This window comes from Micropterus dolomieu, linkage group LG08 (assembly GCF_021292245.1).
Source record: "Micropterus dolomieu isolate WLL.071019.BEF.003 ecotype Adirondacks linkage group LG08, ASM2129224v1, whole genome shotgun sequence".
Lineage (NCBI taxonomy): Eukaryota > Metazoa > Chordata > Actinopteri > Centrarchiformes > Centrarchidae > Micropterus > Micropterus dolomieu.
This window is the reverse complement of record NC_060157.1, coordinates 11,858,034-11,879,190: the sequence shown is the minus strand read 5'-3', so window position 1 is coordinate 11,879,190 and position 21,157 is coordinate 11,858,034. Positions and strand designations below refer to the sequence as shown.

General features: G+C 40.8%; 1 protein-coding gene across 5 annotated transcripts in view; it reads right to left on the bottom strand.

The window, feature by feature from the left end:
* The window catches only part of LOC123974933 (cadherin-4-like), a 259,907-nt gene that overhangs the window by 58,807 nt on the left and 179,943 nt on the right, over window positions 1-21,157 (bottom strand). For all 5 annotated transcript variants that reach the window (XM_046055968.1, XM_046055965.1, XM_046055967.1 and 2 more), the window contains one exon: window positions 6,305-6,499. In XM_046055968.1, the coding sequence (XP_045911924.1) occupies window positions 6,305-6,499 (195 nt within the window). The remainder of the gene's footprint in view (window positions 1-6,304; window positions 6,500-21,157) is intronic.

Below are 21,157 nucleotides of genomic sequence, written 5' to 3'. Positions count from 1 at the left end.
TCACAGCTGGAATTTGGAAAGGAAATGCCTTTTTATTATTCAGGAGGTGAAATCAAACAAAAAGCCAAGAGTTTAAAACTAGCCAAGATGTGTTACTGAGTAAAAACAAAGGGCAAATGAAATGCCGACCCGACGCTGTTTGCGTTCTTCCCTCAGAGTCAACAGAGGTCTCTCCTTCCTTTTTCCTCCCTCTTCATACTCTACAGCAAGTCTACCCTTATCTGAAAGAATTTTATTGTTTCCTTCTTTTCTTTCCCGGCTTGATAGAGTTTAAGTAGTGAGTGTATGTGTGTTGAAGTTGCGTGCCTGCCAAGAAAAGGACCTTAGCGGTGCAAAGGAAAACTGAAAGAATACAAGAGAAAACATAGCCTCAAACAAAATATGCTTGAATACATATACAGCAGTGCACATCCTGTACAGTTCATGTGTTTGAAAGACTTAGTGTAGCCACACATTTCAGTGTTTTCACATCCTGAATTTATTTAGCCCACAAAATGAATTCTGTGCACTTTGATATTCATAAAGCGTTCCATATGGGCAACAATGTGGTTTCCTAGTGACCAAGCTCTGGATCGGACTGTGATGCTTAAATACTTGCATCCCTGAATTTCACCATCCTGCAGTTTCTCTGGTAGACTAGGTTAAAAAAAACCTAGATGGAGTCCTGTTTTTCTGGCTAAGCTTTTTCTTCTCTTTGTTGAGGGATAAAGCAGAAATGCAACCAAACAAAACCCCAAACAATGAGCATATACAAAGGCAACAACACAGCACATGCGCTTTACTGATCCTTTGTTTGCTGCCTGTGTAGGACAAGTAATTTCTCTCTGTGCTTGTGTATGCATGTGTATGTTTGTTTGTGATTGAGTGTGTGTGCTTGTGAGCGTATGTCTCAGCAGGAGGAAGTGGAAAAAGATGAAGGGGGCAGACTGGAGCAGTGCAGTGCTGGTGTTGGCCGGGTGGTGGGGTGGCAGATGCCAAAAGGCTTCATTAGACTCAAGGGAAGAAGCCGTGAACAGCAGTTCTCCGGGAAGTCTATCAGACCTAAACACAAACACAGACTTGCCTCTAATCCTGGTCTAGCTCTACATTTCCTCTCTTGCTCTTGCTCCTTTCTTTCTGTTGGTTTCTCTTGTTTTCAGCCATACCCACCCTGTCTTCTCCCCCCCTCAAATTCTCCAATGAAATCAGTTCCAGCTCCAGCTCACTTGTACAGTATGCTGCTTTTTGTTCATCCTTCTCTTTCAGATTTTTTTCTATTTTGTGTCTTTCTGGTGTTTTTGTTGTTGCCGCGTCTGTCAGTGAAGCGGAGCAGTCATTAATCACTGGTAAATGTACGCATAGGAGAAAGCAGACACTCAGGGGGGGAGTTCTCTCATTCTGCTCAGAAAACGCTTTTCTCAACCTGCTCCATGGAGAGAGATGTAGAAACTGGAGCACAGGTGCTGCAGTAAGTACAATAAACATAACCAGATGCAGTGCAACACACATCAAATCAGATACAAATGTCGGATTTTTGTGAACTGTTTAACAAGCAGGCTCCTTTTTATTAGACATATTTTCTGAAGGTACTACCAGGATATAAATGCCTCCAACACATTACTAATACAAATGACTTGTCAATAAAAGTGCAGGATATGAAATAAACCTCTTTCTCTTCATATCAGTCAATAAAGGGCATTGGACAAGTACCCATTTATTTGGCTTATTGCTCTCGCAGCTGCTGTTTCTCTCTGGTATTCCTGTCAATATAATGTCCTATGATTATTGAGGAATGCAGTCCGCACTTTATCGGAATATCTGGCTTCTCTGTCTCAGGGCAGCCAGCAGACAGACAAACATTTTCTTGCAAAGAAATATTATCCAATAAAACAAAAAGAATTTCACACTTATTCCAGCTCTCAAAATAAGTGTCTTCTCTCTCCCAATATTATCTCTGTTAGATAAACACTAAAATATTACCGAGAGTAGAGAAGGTTTAGATGTCAACAACAGGTTTTAGAAGAGAGACAACTGAGGACAAGGACAAAAATGATGCAATGGTTTAACAATTGAAAATCTTGAGAAAAGACTGAAAAGAGGCTAATGCTGCGAGAAATGTTTTTGTATGTACCATTGATTTCCAGATACACCTCAGCCAGTGAGGTAAAAGATAACTAACACATTTTAAGCTTGTTAGTCTTAAAGGAATTTTGGGAAATTGTTGTCATTTGTTGTCTTGTTTAGAGCTAGATAATAAAACCGATAACACCATATCTGTCCAATAAATATTAAGCTACACCCGGAAGACGACTAGCCTAGCTTTGCAGCAACATAAAGAAAACAGGGAAAACTGCTTCACAAAATTTTACTTAACTTAATTTTAGTTTCAAGTTTCAGCACACAGGATGGCACTGATGATCGAGGCAGCATGTTTCTACCTTATTAGCATTTTTGCAAGCGAAGAAATTTCTACCTGCCTCTGAGCTTTTAAACTAATCTTTGGCAATTCAATAGCCAGAACGGTCTGGGCAGAACATGACGGACTGTTTTATTTTCTATGTACACATACAGTTTGAGCACTCAAGGCTTGATGATCTAAACACATGATTCTTGAGCTTTGGCTTTACATCACAGATGATCTGATACTCATACAGTAGGAGCTGGAATTTAACAACATTTTTCTAAAATTGTTCAGTGCCCAGCTTAATAAAGCAAATAAGCATATTTTCCTAAGCTAAACTTAAATTACATTCCAATGCTTATAAATGTACTGTCTCTTAACTGCGTCAGATACAGAGTAACATCTCTCTCATTTACTGGAAGGCATTTTACAAGACAAAACATATATTCATACCCCATCTTGCTTTTTGGCTAAACTGTTGTTTCATCAGGATTTTGTTCATTTTTCTGCTGACGGCTGTTCTAATAGGGGGTTAAGAGAGTTGGGTAGTGGTGGTGGAGGTGGTTACGTTGAGTTTTTATTTACCCAAGCAGAAGAAATCAATGCCTCTCTGCCTTAGGAGAAGTGTGTGGATCAATGGAAGGTTTCAAAAAGCCTCTGTGAAAAATCAATGTCCCTTACATGCTATTGATGGCTGTTTGGCTGGAGAAGAAAGAGAACGACAAAGAACACCTGTTTATTGTGAAAAATTACTCCCTCCATTGTTTTAGTGTTTCTGGATCTCTTCATCTCTTTTTTGATTTCTCTAGAACAGTTGGCTCTCTTTGCAAGACTTTCATTTTGTCTTTGTGTTAAAAGTTATGCACCACTCATACCCATCTATTGTAAGCAGAGGTGGGTAGTAATAAGTAACATTTGTCATTACAAATCATTACTTTTACTCCATTACATTTGTATACTTTCATTGTCCTACTTTTGTTTATTCAGTGTTAAAATGTATGCACATTATGTTAAAGAGGCTGATGATCTGCTGATCCCAGGTCTGTTGGCACCATGTTTACCTACCAAAGCCATGTCATATCCACATAAAATGAAAGAAGTGGGAAAAAAACAGTAGTGTGCTGGTATTGTTTCCTTTTCCATTTTTACTTTACTCTCATTCTGCTTGTTTTTACAAAGTAACAGTGCTTGAGTACAGTTTTTGTTTTTTCTCTCTCCATTTGTGGTTATAAAAAAGCACAGCAATGCTGTCCATCATCTGGAAGACGAAAAAAGAGGGGAAACTAGTGTTGCTACCACTAGGCTGCATTCAACTCTGTGACACTAGAGGCTGATATGATCTAATGTTAAGCCACAAAGTTATACCATGCACACTACACCTTAATGTACAGTGGAATAGTCTGAAGAGCAAGAGCAATTATTTCAGCAGTGCTATTAATAAAAAGCAGTCAGTAACATCTCACTTAGCTCTAAAACTGTCTTGGCTTTAGAGCGCAATGGGAGTACAGTTCTGCCAAGACTTTGTCTAAGCAGTCAACATTTCCCTCAAGCCATGTCAGGCTGCAAGCTCAGAGGCCAGTCAGTAGGGCCTCTGTCCTGACACCTGCCCGATCCTGTGCTGGCCTGATCAAAGTGACAGTGCTGCAGACCGGTGGAGATGCAGGTGAGGGCTGCTGTCACACCACCTGTCCAACTGATGGCAACTTGGTCAGGGCAGGGAGAAAAGCGGCGGGATGGTGGGGAAGGCCGCTGCCTGCATGTCACTCAGTGCTGCGCTGGATGACAGAACAGCCCATTAGGAAAGGGACTGACTTCACAGGCCATTAGGGGAGGCATCACACAGCCTCAGCACACAGAACACTGAGTAATGGCACAGTTGGAGAGACAGGGGATTAGATGAGAGACAGAAAGAATGTAAGCTTTGTTTTGCAACATGTTCCATATGAAACTTGAAACTGTGATTAACATATTAAAAGTCAAAGACTAAATAACATAATGTTCTGTCTTCAGTTTAAACTGTTTATCTTTGCTTGGATTGTTGTTGTTGTTTTGAGAGAGTGTTGACTGAGGGTAATGACACAGATGCACACAAGCCTCAATTCTCAACAGAGGACCAAAACGGTTATAAAAGTGGACTAAACGCATAAACAATAAGTATGGCAAAACCCTCCCCATGCCATCCACCCCCCAGAGCTGTCTCCTTGTTAAAATTTCTAGTTCTCAGTATGGCCCTGCCTGCCCTCCAGTCATCATTAAAGAGAAAGACGGGAGTCTGAGAGCCCAGCAGAGGCATCAACACGCATCACTTCTCCTCTGCTCTGAACGTTCCACTCTCAGCAATCCACCAGCCCCTGACGGACCTATTTACTACACAAAGTGGATTGTGTTTGGCTGCACACTATACTTCCAAATAGTCCTTTGATACCCTCTCTCATTCTCCCTCTGTCTCTCTCTGGTTCCGACCAGCTCATGGAAACAGCAGAACTGTATGGCCAGTTTATGGCTTGTGTAGCACTACTGAAGAGCTCAGCGGGCTCAGATGAGAGTGCCACACTGTGCCAGGCTGATGGGACACACTCCAGCTGTATAAGCACTCCAACTCCTAAACAATGACTTACAAACTCTCCCCTCTTTGACTTGATGTTTTTGTTTCACTATAAAAAAAATGGAGAATAAAAAAAGTTTCTTTCAAGCAGCTCCCCAGGCTTTTCCCTGGGGATTGGATGAAACCCGGTAGAAAAACAAAGAACAGAAACAAAAGGGGAAAAAGTGCTTCTTTTGCACAATTTAAGACCCAAAAGAGATAAACTGTGAGAGTTTTGTAAACAGCGAGGAAAAGCTGATGGTTAGATATTCCAGATAAAGAGAGATGGAAAGTGGGAGCAGGGAATGAAGTAGGGGGGCCTCCTGGAATGATGTTTTTTGATGAATTACAGCCACAAGCTTAGAGTCTAGAGCTTTGCTATGAGAGAAGCAAACTGCGCATTCTGTTGTGACAGAATCTCTGAATTTTAAGCACTCTGCAGCTCGTGCCTTCCCACAACAACACATTTATACAAACGTTTATTTATTCATGTTTTTTTGTTTCTCAGACAGGCTTGTACAGGCTCGACCTCCAACCCCCAACCCTCACCATGTTATGTTTATATTTTGTACTTATCAAAACTAGCAGTTTTGCAGGAATGAAATTTGCCGTGATAGGAGTCAGTTGTTGTTGCCACATTCCAATCTTGAATTATAAATGAGGACACATCTATTGAATAATGATTAGGCACCAACAGCTGAGGTGTTACTACTTGGATATTCCTTATATACTAAAAAAATCATTTAGACATGGATGCAGGTTCTTTTTCATGTCATTATCTGATTTAACTTTAAATCATCGTGTCCTTTCTGGTGCATAGGGATGAGCCACTGTCCTGCTCTTTTTGGCCTGGGTTTCATACTTTTTATATCCCGCAGGAGGCCAGGAGTTATGGCTTCAGTAAAGATTCTGTGACAAATTGTATTGTTATAAAGGAGCTATAGAAATAGTATTGAACTTCGGGCAACCTCTCTGAAATGGCCTGATAAAGAAAAGAAAGGATGCATGAAGGAGCAGAAATAATCATTCATTTCACTGTGGGAGAGGTTAGCTGCTTAGCTGTTTTGGAGCCTGCTCTGTGTCTGAAGGGAAAACTTCTCAGGGCCAATCAGGGCTGTTTAAATACCCTTAAGATTTTGTGGCTATAATTACATCAGGGGAACACAACATAATCATCTGCGAGGATGTGGAGAACAAACCAGTTATGCTAATGTATTTCTGTTCTTTGTCACCGTCCATCACACACCCCCAATCAGCGTTAGCCGTGAAGTGCCCTCAAGAAATCCCAGCTGTAAATTCAGAACAAATCAGTGATGCGGGCCATCAAGTCTGTCACTTACACTGACGAGCATCTGAGGGAACGGTCCTCGAGAATTTTCCGCCACGTTGATTGGTGGGATCACCCAGTCCCTCTTCTGTCTCCGTAGACCCTTGGAGCTGTTCAGGCCGGACCCTGAGAACATGATGACAGGAGGTGGTGCTTGGAACTCCTTCTTCTCTTTTCTCTCAGTGACTTTCCGCTCTTCCTTTGTGACCTTTAAGACAACACAAGACATTATTTAGGAGGCTGTTAATGATAACAGCAACTGATGTGATGCCTAAGTGTTTTGCGTCAAAACAGATTTCACAGGACAGCAAAATAACATTTTAGTATTGTTAATCAGGTTGAATTTTTGTGGAGTTTGGTCATCGTGTTGTATAGTTTAAAGGTTTTTACAGAGAGTAAGCGGTTAGTGCTGTATAAGCCAGCTGGCAACATTAAGTGTTCTGTATTTTAAATGGGCGGCAGCAGGGCACAACTCCACCGCTGTGGCTGCTGGCTACATCTAATCCTACTAACTAATATCATAAACAGTGGATAATAAAACTTTGAAGCCAATGTTGCTGCAAGACCATTTTTCCTAATTGATGTGGTTGTTCACTGCTGGGGAAGAGGTGCATTATTCAGGGAACTCAGATCCGAGCAAAATGAGCTCCAACGTTGTAATTCTATGGCTGCCTCGGCGGCAGGTTGGAAAACCTCAACCATCGCCAGTTCTGAATGCAGTGGCAAATATGAATTATGGTGGCACCTTCTCCTTGCTTTTTGAAAGTGCTACTTTAAATTTAAGTCTCCATCATGAAAGGCAGCCTGTGCAATCTCCCTTCTTTGTGGCGCTGCATGTGCAACACACATGTAGGGATCCACTCACACAGTAATTCATTCATTCATTCATTCATTCACTCACTTACTCGATTACTCACTCACTGCCTCACTAACTCACTTGTTCACTAACAGTGTGGCAACCAGGACAAGGATCATTTACACGGCTCCTTGCTCTAATACTGCTTAAATACCCTGTATATAGAGTACTTTACAACAATGACATATAGTTGCTCTGTTATAGAATATATACTACCAGAGCAAAATGTGGCAGGTACATAGAGACTGAACATACTTGAAATAAAGTTTTAGAAATACAATGCTGGGCCTTTTTATAAGAAAACATACAAGAATCATCAAATGGCTGAATTATGTGACATACCAAAGTGCAATTTAATTTGTCAAATGGTGCATCGAGCTACGCTGATGCATCAAACTTGCTTTGAATTTCGAGCAGTAACAGATAACCAAGAGATGTTTTTCAATAAAAATGAACAACAGAAAATATTGCATCTCATACTATGTTGGAATTTGGTTGAATTCTATTTCCTTTTCCGTATTTCATCTCTCATAAAGTCTGATGATTAAATCCTAATAAATCACTGTTGGAAATGGCTGGAATAATAATTCACAAAAAAAGACTGCAAGAAAAGGAAAAAAATGATGCGGTAATAAAAGTAGATTTTAAATAAACATACATAGTAAATAGACTATTTATTGTGTGCATTGACGCTGAATAGAAGATTTTCAAAATTGGCCAAGAGCTGCAAGCGTCATATAATTGATGTTTTAATAATTTTACCATATTAGTTGGAACTACACGGCAATTAGGAAATCCATTACAGTGAGAAAATATAAACTAAAGACAAATTACAAGCTTACATGCTCTATTAGCAAACCAGATATAAAAAATCCAATGTTTTATTAATCTGCAGAATTCCTTCCTATTTACCACTCTGTCGGTTTGTGATATTTCCAAAACCATTTGTAATAGAAAGGGAAATGAAAAGGGAAAAAATGCTTCATAGCAGTAGTAAAAAGCTTTCTCAGTTAAAAATACTACATAATAATACATAAAAAAACTACTGTCTGCAATGCGCCACATAAATAACAAACAGAATGTGTTAAATGATGTTTGTTAAACTTCTTTATCTAGTTCGTTTGTGTCATCATGCATCCGGCCTGACAGGACAGAGCTGTAAAGCGTGAGCACACAGTCTCTGAGGATTCTTTGCATCTGGGGGTTTGTACCTGTGTTTATATGTGCATATATGTGAAAGAGAACATAAACTATATTTTGTCATTTACACCAGGTATAAAATGTCTATTAATTCAGTATATGGGTAGAATTTACAGCCTCTTTCAGTAGAAAGCGACAGCTGAGTCACAGACGCAAGCTTCAATCGTGCAGTATTCTTCCATCATACACTCCCCTCACATACAGGCTGCAGGCAGAGAGAAATGACCACCACAAACCTGTCTGTTTGAAAGATGCTCAAATAAGGAACTTGAACGGAACCCATTTCAATCTCCTCATGAACGTTAACTCACCGATGAGTCAGAAGAGCTCCATCAAATGAAGCTATCAGGCATATCACCTATCTAAATTAATGTCCTCATGTGGAAATACTGTGAAACACATAAAGGTGAACAAAAGAGATTCTGCTTGATTATAGATGTAGATTGGAAATACAGAAAGAGATCTTTATTGTGCTTCTTATCTTCATGTACATTAGACATGTTGATGCTTCTATTTCAAGTTTACACAGGGTCCACCAACTCAAGGCTTACTTTTTAACTTCCACTACTGTTTAGTGTCAAAGGGGCTATATAGACATGCTGTATATAGGTGATCTAAAGGTTATATTTCTCTGACAATCTGGAGAGTTGTTCTACAGTAAGTTTAACAACATATCTCAAGGTTACAAGCCAGTAGAAACAGGTCAAAAATTCAGTCACGAACATCATTGCTGAAGCTATGCATCAGTTGCACTCGCTGTCTCAATCACGTTCCCCTGAGCTATCCCTTGCTCCGGTGCTCTCCCCTGCCCTTTTCTTGCTGTGTTATTGTTTTTCTCTGTCTCTCCTCACAGTCAGTGGTTCCTGACAGCTTGTCTAAATAACAGTGATTCCTCAAGCACTGCGCTTTGTTAGGCTGATGGTGCACCAGCAGGTAAAACAGCAGTGCAGAGCTTCACCTACCAAACACTCCTACCACCAGGGCCCAACAAAGTCTCAGTCCATGTCTGCTCCAGGGGCACTAATGGAGAGAATATTTTCACGCATTCGTTCATTCAACTTTTATTTATACAGTGTGGTCCAACAGTTCACTCTTTGTTGCATGGGTATTCGGTGTGTACATACACACACAACACTAATATGGCTGTATGTATTGACATGTGAAAGTAGCCATCTGTACAAGCACTTAGTTAGATACCCACAGGTAAAAGTGTGCTTGTAACAGGTAAAAATATTCATAGAATTTAATTTACTGGTAAGTTTATATAAATTAATTGCAAAAAACATGACATTACAAGAAATAAAGTATGCTGTTTAGTCTTTATCTGCCCAATATTTAAAAAGAATTCTGATTATTATTGTGTAGCAATCACATTGTGATTACCAAATGTAATTTATTTTACATTCAAAGCTTCAATGGAGGTTTTCAAAGCTTTGGGTAACTGCCATCATATTTTTTGACATCATTAACCTTAAAAAAAACATAACCCGAACAGAATCCTCAATTTGAATAAAGTCAAATGATGTTTTTTGTAAGAGTTAGGGCAGATTGAGTGGGATTTGTAGGTTGCCGTTTGTGGACATGCCATTCAAAGTGGCCTGAGGGAAGTGGTGGTCGAGTGAGCTTGAGATGAAATGGGGAGAGCAAGGGGCGGTTGTGTTCTGGGGCGCAAATGGACACGGCCCCAACTCTCCACAACTCTGCACACCCCTTCAGGAGGGATTTTGTGTGAATGCAACCGAATGCTTCATCCTGTCCGCTGTCTGCTCTGCCTGTCTGCTGTGTGCGTGGCTCAGCTCTGCCCTTGGTCAAACAGACACACTGACCTGCAGCTATGCATCCGTGGCACAGATGTAAAGTACTGAAGACGGAGACTGAGAGCTGTAACCTGGTGGCTATGTTTTTATAATATGAGCAGTAATTAAAAGGTGATTTAGAAACTGAATGTCAACCTTATGAACAAAGCTTTGAAGCTTCAAACTTTTCACTACAGCCCTACTATTGTGTATTTAATTTTAACTATGTGCTATCAGACATCTATTAAGCCTAGTTATGGCATTTTTTCTTGTTAGCCAAGGGAATGTGTAGCCAGTGTATTTGATTATATTATACTGTATGATGTGCTCCGACTGGAGACTCTAGTAGCTATGATGTAACTGTGCACCCTAACAGTACTGTGTTACACAAAGAGAATTAGAGGCGGTGCAAGACAGTGTGTGGGGGGAAAAAACAAAACAAATGGAAACCACTCACCAGAGATGATTGAGAAAACTGTTCAGTTCCATTACAGTAAAGAAAACAATGCAGCAGAGAGTGGAGAATATAGGCGCATGCTCCATGTCTGTGTACGTATATGTGTTTGTGTGTGTGTGTGTGTGTGTGTACGTGCGTGGGAGGGAGTTCATGTCAGAGAACAAGAAAAATCTGGGCGTGTGAATTTGGGAGCATAAGAGAAAGAGGTTCAATCACCATACATTTACATATAAAGAGGCTAGCGTTTTTAATACCTCTTCCAATTTTTCATTTTATATTACTTCTGTGCAATATAGCCTTACAGTTCTTCCCCAGCAGTTGACATTTGAGAATAAAAATAAAATACAACATAGGAGCAGGCTATAGTGTTAGAAGATGGGAAATGGCTTCTGGCACATATTGAAAGTTGAGGGTCCTGTACAATGCAGTCTATAAAAAGTGTTTTCTCTTTGTCTCTCTGTTTGTTCTTGCCTGGGCAAGATCCCTCAGAGGGTTGGCTTGTATCTGCCAACGGAAACAATGATTTCAAGGCTGACTTCATTAGGTCGACGACCATGAGAAAAGCTTTTAAGGCTGCTTTAAAGGAAATGTGTCAAGCAACCAGCATATGGTGTGTATGTATTTGTGTGGGTGGGTAGATGTGTCGGTGTGGAGGGGCATGGGCTAAGGCAGAGGTCGGCAAATAAGTCTGGCATTAGCAAAGTTACATGGCGGGCCAGAACATAGTCAAATTATTTAAAATCCTTGGATTTTGGTGTGCACGTTTAGCTTGGTTGGTAGTGAGTGGGACACCCGTTGGGAGGGTTGTATGATTGCTCCCAACATAAGGCGGATATTTTTTTTCTCCCTTGTTAAACAAATTGATTGTAAGGAAACTTTTGCACATGCTCACAATAAAGCATGTGCTGCAGTGTGTTTGCGTCCCGACGTGTGATCTGCATTCATGAACCTATGGACGCTTATTTTCATTTCCCGAGGAAATTCAGGGGAATCCAATCACATGTTTACTGATAGCTTTTTCAGAGATGTGTCAAGCAAGCCAGAGACTCTTTTGAATGTCCTTCAGAACTTTTTAAAGTAAAAGCTCTCAATAAACTCAACAAGCATTGCTGCAAAAAACTTTCTCTTTTATTTTTTTATTTTTTATTATTTTTTTTCTGCTATCAAAGCAATCTGGCCAGATAGATTGCTAGATATTAGAAATTATTGCTGGCCGGCCACTTGTGGCCAGAGGGCCCCCTATTGCCGACCACTGGGCTAAGGTGACATGTTCAGTTTCATCAACCAAGCGCAACATTTCAGACATCATGTACTGTGCAATTCAGGGCACTTTCAGTGAGAGTGCAGAAGGAGAGGTGGTTACAAGGCATGTTGTAGGAGAGGGGATCATATTTTGACATTAAGTTGAAAGAAGGACATGATCTGCTGCTCTGTCTGGGCATGAGGGGTGGAAAAATATTGATTATATATCCTGCAAAGGTCAGCTCTCAAATGTTTGCAGTTTGAAATGTTATACTTTTTTGGTCCCACTTTTTGGGCAGCAGCAACAATGACAATAATCACCTTTTAAAGGTTATATGGGGGATGTGCTAGCCGACAGTGTTCTATTTACACGTTGAGCAGACACGAAGCGACATGAGCATTCATTAAGAGTTGGGTTTATGTGCACCTGATAAATGTAAATCCAGAATTCATTTTCTTTTTAGCTCTGCTTTGGTCTCCACCAACTCCAGAGTAAAATATCTGTCTCCTTAGCTGCAAAATGGTTCACTATGTTCAACCTATAGTTGCCAACTTTGTTTGTAGTTTGTTTGGTGCTGGACAAGTAGCAAACAGCTGCCTGCGTGGAAACAATGTTGATGAGAGCAGTGAGCCAAAATGTAAAGCTGCATGCTGTATAACCAAAACAATCACATAAAATGCTTAAATGCTCTGTAGAGCTGAGAGGAACTGCAGAGCCAGACGGTCAATAGATAATTCTCGTCACCTTTCACAGTCACATATCATTTGATCCATTGTAAATATATATATACTGATTATAGCAGCTTTAAATACATTTACTGTAGGAAACTAACTGACATGTTGACCAAAAGATTGTTTCAAAGTTTAAGAATGAACTTTTAATCAAATCAAACTTTTAATTAAATGTTTAACCTAACATGGTTGAGAAGAAGATTTCTTTTTATTAAAACACAAGCAAGTGACTATGGGTAAACTAGGAACCTATGACAAAAATATGATAATACCAATAAGTTTAATTGTTTCTGTCTCCAGCTATTAGTTGAGGCAAAATAGCAGGATCTCTTTTGGCTACTAGTGGAGCCTGAGCAGCTTGCTCTCATGCTCATGGCCCAAAAAGCACCAATGTACTCTTGTACTGAGTTACCGGTCTGTACAAGAGACGGACTAGCCATCCAAACACACATGTTGCTAGATCCCATGTTCACTGTACTGTGTGAAAAGTTCACTGAAACATGCACACGATCCTTTGCATTGAGTCCATATTCAGGAGACCAACCTCTGCCAAGCGCAACATGCCTGTGTGCGCAAACAGGGTTTGTCAGGAGAGCGGGATGAGACAGATGTGAGCTGGGTCTGGACAAATATATTCTTTTTCTTCAGAGGGGGGAAAACTTAGTGGGGTTGACTGCAGGGGATGGTTTGTCCCACATCCCACCAGTGCTGTGAGGGCAGGCAGAGGTGGCGCGAGACATGTTTGGGATGGAATGAGAGGGATGAGGAGAAGGGTTGTCAGAAGCAGATGTGACCCCCCTCTCCTCCCCCTGCCTAAATAAGTCATGCTCCAGATCCTTTTATCTACACATGCTAACAGGTACTAGTGAGTTCCCAAAGGAGAGATGTAGAGAGAAAAAGATGTTGAGAAAAAAATAACAGAGACAGAGACACACAGAGATAGAGAAAGAGCTGTGCCCATCACTGCTGCAAAAGGCTTAAGTGGGCTTTTCACTAGCCATGGTGTAATTCTGATCAAACCCTGCAGCTGCGGTTCACTCTTTCTTATTCAAACTCACACAGAAAAAGAGAAAGTACAAGGTGATGAAATTGATTAAAAAACAGGTTAAGCGGAGATGTCTGCACGCTTATTCAAACTATTATGAAAGATAGAGGATAAAGAGCAGAAGAAAACTGGAGTCATATCAGATTTTTTTTATCGACAGCTTCACAGATTCCAGAGATTTACAGGGTGTTTAATTTCCCTCGGTCCAGCACAGAGGACGGCGTGCAACCTTGCACTCAGTACAGATAAAGCCTAAAGGCCCAAAACATAAGACACTTAATGCGCTAAACAAAGACACAACCACACATAGATCAAACACAGCAATGAAAATTGAACACAAAATTAGCATAATTCACACTTGATCCGACATAATCTCTCACAAAAAAAAAGCATTAACAAATAACATTCTCGCACACATACTAACACTAACGCTATTTGAACAGGAGTCACTCGGTGTGAAATGGATGTGGCCCCCCAGCCCCGGTGCCATCAGACTTAGCCAGCTGGCGATGGTCCCAGTTCTTCCCCTCCACGCCACTGCCTCCCCAAAACCCTGCACGCTTTGATATCAGCCAGCCCCTGGCTACCCAGACATCTGGAAGTTATTATTCAACAGAGCACGCCACAAAGCAAAATTTCCATAATGAAACATCACATTTTGTTTCAGCGCCCTGCTGTCTGCTCCTCCTCTCTCTGTTTGTTCCTACGCGTAGCGTATTTCTGACCTCTGACCCTGTCAAGTCTTGTTTGTCTGTCTGTTGATTTCCTCAGGAACTTCATAATAGTTGACTCACTGGAAATTTAAGTAGAATTTGAGCTTTAACACATTGTAGTTTAATACTGAAGCTCACACTAAACTAGCCAGTGAATCATTTGAAGCAGCCTGTGCAAAAAAAGTGTGAGAATGAAGGCCAATCTATTCAGAGCCAGCACAACACACTCATCCTTACACCCACTCCCACTAATAGATCCTTTATTGGCCAATGTCCCACTCCGCCTCTCTATTTGTCTCTCTGATTCTATGACTGACTTTGCACCATCTATTCTGTTTTGTGGCCATGCACACACTACAAAGAAAATCCAGCTGAAAGCTATTTATTTTCTGGTTTGGAATGGTGTTCAGTAAGTCTAAATACTCTACACTGCTCAAAAGGGAACACTTAAATCACACATATCGATGATCACACAGAAAAATCACACAGATCTCGAGGAACAAAATAGTTCAAAGTTCAAAATCTTTACTGTACATGGTATAATTTGTTGAGAACAAAATGACGTAACAAACCCACTAACTGACTGAGGGCTGGATTCAAATTCACACCGAAAATCAAAGTTAAAAAAAATGAAATCACAGGCTGATCCAACTTGAGTGACTTTCATCACAGCAACTCATAATGTGACTCGGTAGTGTGTATGGCCCCCACGTGCCGGTATGCACTCCCGACAATGTCTGGGCATGCTCCTGATGGCACATAAGCTGCGTTTCGACCAAAGGAACTATACCCCGGAACTAGGAACCTTTGGATGAACTCACTGCATTTCCACCGAAGGGACCAGGGTCTAAATGTAGGTCTGGGGTCTTCATTTACTTTCCAAAAGTACTGGTACCTTGGGAAGGTGGGGTTTGCCTTGCAGTGAAATCCTGAATGGGCGAGTAGAGGCTACTGGCTTTAACTGGCGAATGTCCGGAGAATCACTGCTCCTCTCTTTTCCACTGTTGTTTGCGAACCAATAAATCACAGTCAACAGTCAAATAGCACACATGTCTCGCCGTTGTCCGCCTGAGATGAAACTACGTTGGCATTAAATTGCTCGGAAATAGCAGCCAGCTGCAGTAGTGTGTTTAAAGCGAACAGCTGATGGAGTTGTTGTTTAAGTTTTCATCTATCAGAAAGTTTTTTACACAGAGCTGAAGTCAGTCTCCTCCTCTCCAAAACAAGCGGAACAGCTGATTACAGCAGGTAATGAAGTTTGTTAAACATCACGTTCCTCTGATGCTCAGGTGACACAGACTTGAGTCTGGCCAGCTGATCTGCTGCTCTTGTCGACTGGAGATGTTTTAATAATCTTCCAAACTATCGCGATTTTATTTGTGTATTGTTCTCTATGTGCTGGAGCTATTTTAAGAACTTGTTGGGTTTTATCACTGTCGACCTGTCCAGGGTATAACCCGCCTTTAGCCCGATGTCAGCTGGGATTGGCTCCAGCCCCCCGCGACCCTGTACGCAGAATAAGCAGGTGACGATGGATTGATGGGTTTTATCCAGTTTGTTATCCACACACGTCTCGCCGATGTCTGCCTGAGATCTAATGTCGGAATTAAATGTAGCCTATTACTCGGAAATAGCAGCCAGTGTGCAGCAGTATGTTTACAGCGAACAGCTGATGGAGTTATGCTAAATACTGGGTCCGAAGTTGTTGTTTTAAGTTCATCAGTCAGGACGTTTTTACAAGGAGCCGAAGTTGGTCTCCTTCGCTCCAAAAAAAGCAGAACAGCTGAATACAGCAGGTAATAAAGCTCGTTAAACATCACGTTCCTGTGACGCTCAGGTGACACAGACGTCAGTCCTGCAGCTGGTCTGTAGTTTTGTCTTAGTGACCCCACTTATGGGTTATTTTACTCAAGGACTTTACTTAAGTCAAATGTTGAGGTTGAGTATTTTCTTTTTATGGGGTTTGTACTTTTACTCCCCTTAATTTCAAATCCTTATTGTATTTATTCTTAATTATCTGTTACAAGTTACTGAGAAAAATAAAATTTTGACATTGAAGTTAATGCACTTTTTTAAATGTCATGCTTTCCAATTTGTTAAGGTAGTCACAGCCAAAATAACTGGAACACCCAATACTTTGACATGATGTTTAGAGATTAATTCATTAAAGACAGAATGCACACAAGAACTGAGATACAACATGTATCTGTCATACAGAATAAGCACTTTTACTTTTCATACTCCATTCACTATGGAATACTTTTATACCTTTTACTTGAGTAGAATTTTGAGGACTTTAATTGTGGATATAGTATTTCTCCTCTTTTAAGTGGAGGAAAATTCTACTCTATTTAAACACAATCAGTCCTTCATTGTTAATTTTAACTGGATGACGCAGCAGCAGTGTTGTTGCCCTTTGAACAGCAGGAGCAGGGTTCAAATCCAGCTCAGGGCAAGCCACCGGCACGGTTCTCCAAACATAGACAGTAATGTAATACAGTCAAGCTCACGAACATCTCCCCAGTGCTCCCAGCTGCTTTTTAGGAGCAATAAGCAAGACATTAATGAACTCAAAAAGATACAATGATGAGATCTCATCTGTTACTTTCATTTATCCTATTGTAATCTCAGTTCAGTATCCATTTGTCTTACCCAAGTCTCAAAACCTCAATCTCTCTTCATCTCATCCTTTTCTCCTAAGGGGTTTTAGGAGCAACAATTCAGATTGGAGTGATCTCAAAAAGATATACTATTGAGATCTTAGTGTTTAAGAAAAGACTATTCTGAGCGATTTTTGGTGCGCTGTGAACGGTTTGTGATCGTTCCCTCTGGCTGAAAGAATGTTATGTATGATCCATCCTACAGATGGGGGCTCTCCGCAGCGCCATGCAACTTTCTAAATTCTTCCCTCTCACGGAGAAAAGAAAGGTCAGGTCGCAAACATAGCCACAGCTGTTGATAATATTATTATTATTATTATTATTATCATAAGACAAACATGTCTGATACTTTCAGAGTCAGCCTCAGGCCTGCATGCTTGCTGCTATTAATGATTTAGCAGTAAGAATCCCAGTCTGTCCCCCCGTAACGCAGAAATGTATTTTTCTTGGTCTGATGGAGTGTGATGCAAGTTACTTGACTTTCATGAAGATAGTGATGAAACTGCAAATGGTATTCATCAAGTTCTGATGAATTGCCTGAAAAAGCATGAACTGGAAATAAAACGCATCACAAGTAGCTATGTCTTTTTAGTTTGTCATATGTAGGCTACATGAAGGGGATAAACCTTTTCTAACCTACAGTGCAAGTGTTTTGTTCTAGAGAAATAGTAAAGGGTAGGCTAGTGGTTTAATTAAAGAAATGTGTTAAAGCTACCTGCTGTAAATAACTATTATTAAACATAAGAAATATTTAATTAAGAGATTAGCTATCATTATGACAAATTGCTTAAAACAATACACTGTATATTCACACAAAAACAGGCTATACCCGCACTGCTGCAGCAGTGCTACCTTTTGTCCCTTATTTCATAATGACAATGTTGGCAACACTACCTCGCGCTAAATTCATCAAGTCCGACCCAATTTGATAAATAATGTTGCATGGTTCTCGTTTGGTGTAACATGAACACTTCACAGCCTCTCTTCAGGTAGGACTCTCATACTGCAAAACCTGTGTTTGTAAAGAGACAAACTGAAAGGATAAAGTCTCAAACCTGCCTGTCAGCTCGCACTGGTCCGTTTCAGTGAATTTACCATAAAGGCTTGAATACGTGTGCACTCCAAATGTAGGCTCAGCTAGCTTAATTGCCTTAGCTTACAGTGGCGCAGAGCAGCGGCCCAAAACACAACGTTAGAGGTCTGAAATGTAATTATGAGATGTGTAAAAAATTTTCGTTTCATTTTGAGACTATGGCAGAGCAAATTAGACTATGGCGGGCCACCATGGTCTCGTTAATTAATGCTAAACAGTGCTCCCACACAAAAAGCTTTTTGTAATAGTCATGCAAAGTCTATAGTTTTTCATTATATTCAAATCAAATCTGATGTTCATTTCTAAATTTTGCTCATGTATAGTGGTTACAAATGATGCCTGTGCATCGCTTTGTACGGCGTATAGGCCTACAGCCTACGTTAGCTGGTTAATTTGCCTAATCTTCGCAGGTCTTTAGACCACGGTGGAAACGCACACAACAGTGGGCTGAAGGAACCTTTTAGTTCCGTGAAAAGAAAACTGGGGACTTAAACGTCCCTGGTACTTTTGGTCGAAAAGCGGCTATAGTGTGTCCTGGGAGATCCCCTCCCAGACCTGGATCGGGGCATCAGTGAGTTCCTGGACAGTCTGTGCACCAATACATAACATCTCAGAGGTTCTCAATTGGATTCAGGCCTCATCCAGGAACTGCCAACACACTGAAGCCACAGAGTGTGTAGGCACTGTCCTGCAACAGCAGGAACCCAGGACCCACTGCACCAGCATAAAGTCTGATAATGGCTCTGAGGATTTCATCCCAGTACCTAACAGCAGTCAGTGTACCGTAGGTCAACATTTGGAGGTCTGTGCAACCCTCCAAGGATATGCATCCTCAGACCAACCTCCACCGCCAAACCGGAGGATGTTGCAGGCAGCACAACGTTCACCACAGCCTCTCCTCTCTTTCACATCTGTCACATGTGCACATTGTGAACCTGCTCTCATCTGTGAGGAGAATGAGGCGCCGATGGCGGACATGCCAATTCTGGTGTTCTCTGGAAAATTGTCATCGAGCTGCACGGTGCTGGCTATGAGCACAGATTTCACTAGAGGATGTTGGGCCCTTATGCCACACTCATTGAGTGTGTTTCTGACAGTTTGTCAGTGACACTGATTCACAATCGCTTATGCTTCCTAACTGGACAGATTGATATCCCAGAAGTTTAATTGAATTATGCAGTTATGCTGTGACGATTAAGTGTTCCCGTAGTTTTTTTAGGAGGAGAATACTTGTAAAAGTCAGATACCTTTCAGTCATTCAAACTAACCTAGATGGCTTTTTTTACAGTATTTTCATCTCTTTGCTTACACATACTTCAGAATTCACAGTTCATTACAGGTTATGATTAACTCAAGACTCAAAGTGAAGGCAGTACAGTTCAAAATGGCTTCCATCTAAAATGTTAAGATGTCAAGATCTCTGTTTTCATATTTGACATTTGGGTGTAAGAGTGTCTGTGTATCTGGCTTAGCACTGCAATAAAGTGATGACCTATGAAGAGGGTATACTTCCTTCTGGCCTAGTGTAACTGGGATGCAGTCACTCTTCACCAAGAACTGGAATAAGTAGGTAAAGTAAATAACAGTTGAATTAAGTCCTCAAATTATCATAAAATCTTTGTCATAAATTGGTTCTGGAAAAAATTACTTTCAATTAATAAGAGTCTCAATTTACTAATACAGTAATTGGTAACATTAGATAAAAAGGGTATCCTTTTAAGATGATATGGTGAACTTGTTACCAAACAATCCAATATTCCCTCACCTTTATGCTTTGTTTTGTTCTCCACCAACTCCAGTGGGAAATATCTGGCTAAATAAGCTAAATGCTTAACTATGTTAATCAGATACTCGCTAACTTTGTCTATTTGCTGGTGGTGGACAGGTAGTGGACAGGAGGTTTTTAGCGCTTTTTTGCTGAAAACAGCTGCCAATATATGCGTCTCAGATTCACTCCAAGGCCATGATGTCTCAAAACTGGGTTACTTCAGCAAACTTCCTTGTTCCTCTAAACTTCTTACTCCTCTGTTCTCCTCCATGCATGAAATGTTTGTCTTCCCCTTCCCCCCCAGCACACAGGTGCCTAATTTATCTCCTCCTGCTCAAACCACACCCCTAATCAAAAGCGAAAGGCCCACTCTGACACTCTCCTAACTCTCTCTGCTACACAGATGAGGCAGAAGCACAGCGATAGGTCAATTCACGCATTAACAGTAACCTGGCTGTTCACACAAGAAGTGCATTTTTCTACGCTGGTCGACAAGCGATTCTGCTTCTCTGCTCTTTTCTAATCACACGTTAAGCTGCTCTTTATAATAACGTCCTTAATTTATAACATGTTAATGGATAAGCAGGGCATCGCTTCTTTTGCAGCAGTGAAGTTAAAAGGGTCGCCTTGTGAGATGATCTGCAGGAAGGGGTTTCACTCCTGCCTGTGTGCGTGTGTGTGTGTGTGTGTGTGTGTGTGTGTGTGTGTGTGTGTGTCTGCTGGTCTCTCTTGCTCTCTGTTTAGACACAACTGACAAATATGTGGAATAAGTATGTAATATAAAAAATCACAAACAGCAGTGCTACAATTATATACTGTATGGGCAGATTTTGATTTCATCATGTAGAGGGAAAATATCAGGGGAACAGAAACTCCAGCTTCACAGCACTTTGGCACCCTGTGCATCCCTGGCATGAATCAAAACATTACAGTTGTGGGGTTCAACATCACTATAATGTGCTAAAAGGAGCTATAATGCTCTGTAGAGCTGACAGGAAAAGCAGAGTCAGGTGATAATTCTCTGTGGGCTTATCACTAAAAGTGAAAAAAAAAAAAACCTGTTGTTACTAAAAATACATTGATTATAGCTGCTTTTTTAAAGGAGACCTATTATGCTTTTCCATATTTTATGACTTATCTACAATGTTACAATGTTGGATGTTCATGTAAAACATGGCCAAAGCTTCAAATATGAGGTTGAAGTATTTAAAAGAAATCCGTCCGGCACCGTTCTATGACACATGGAGCTAGACGGAGCCAGTGTTGTATGTATGGTCATTTGCTACGCACAGCAACGCTCAGTC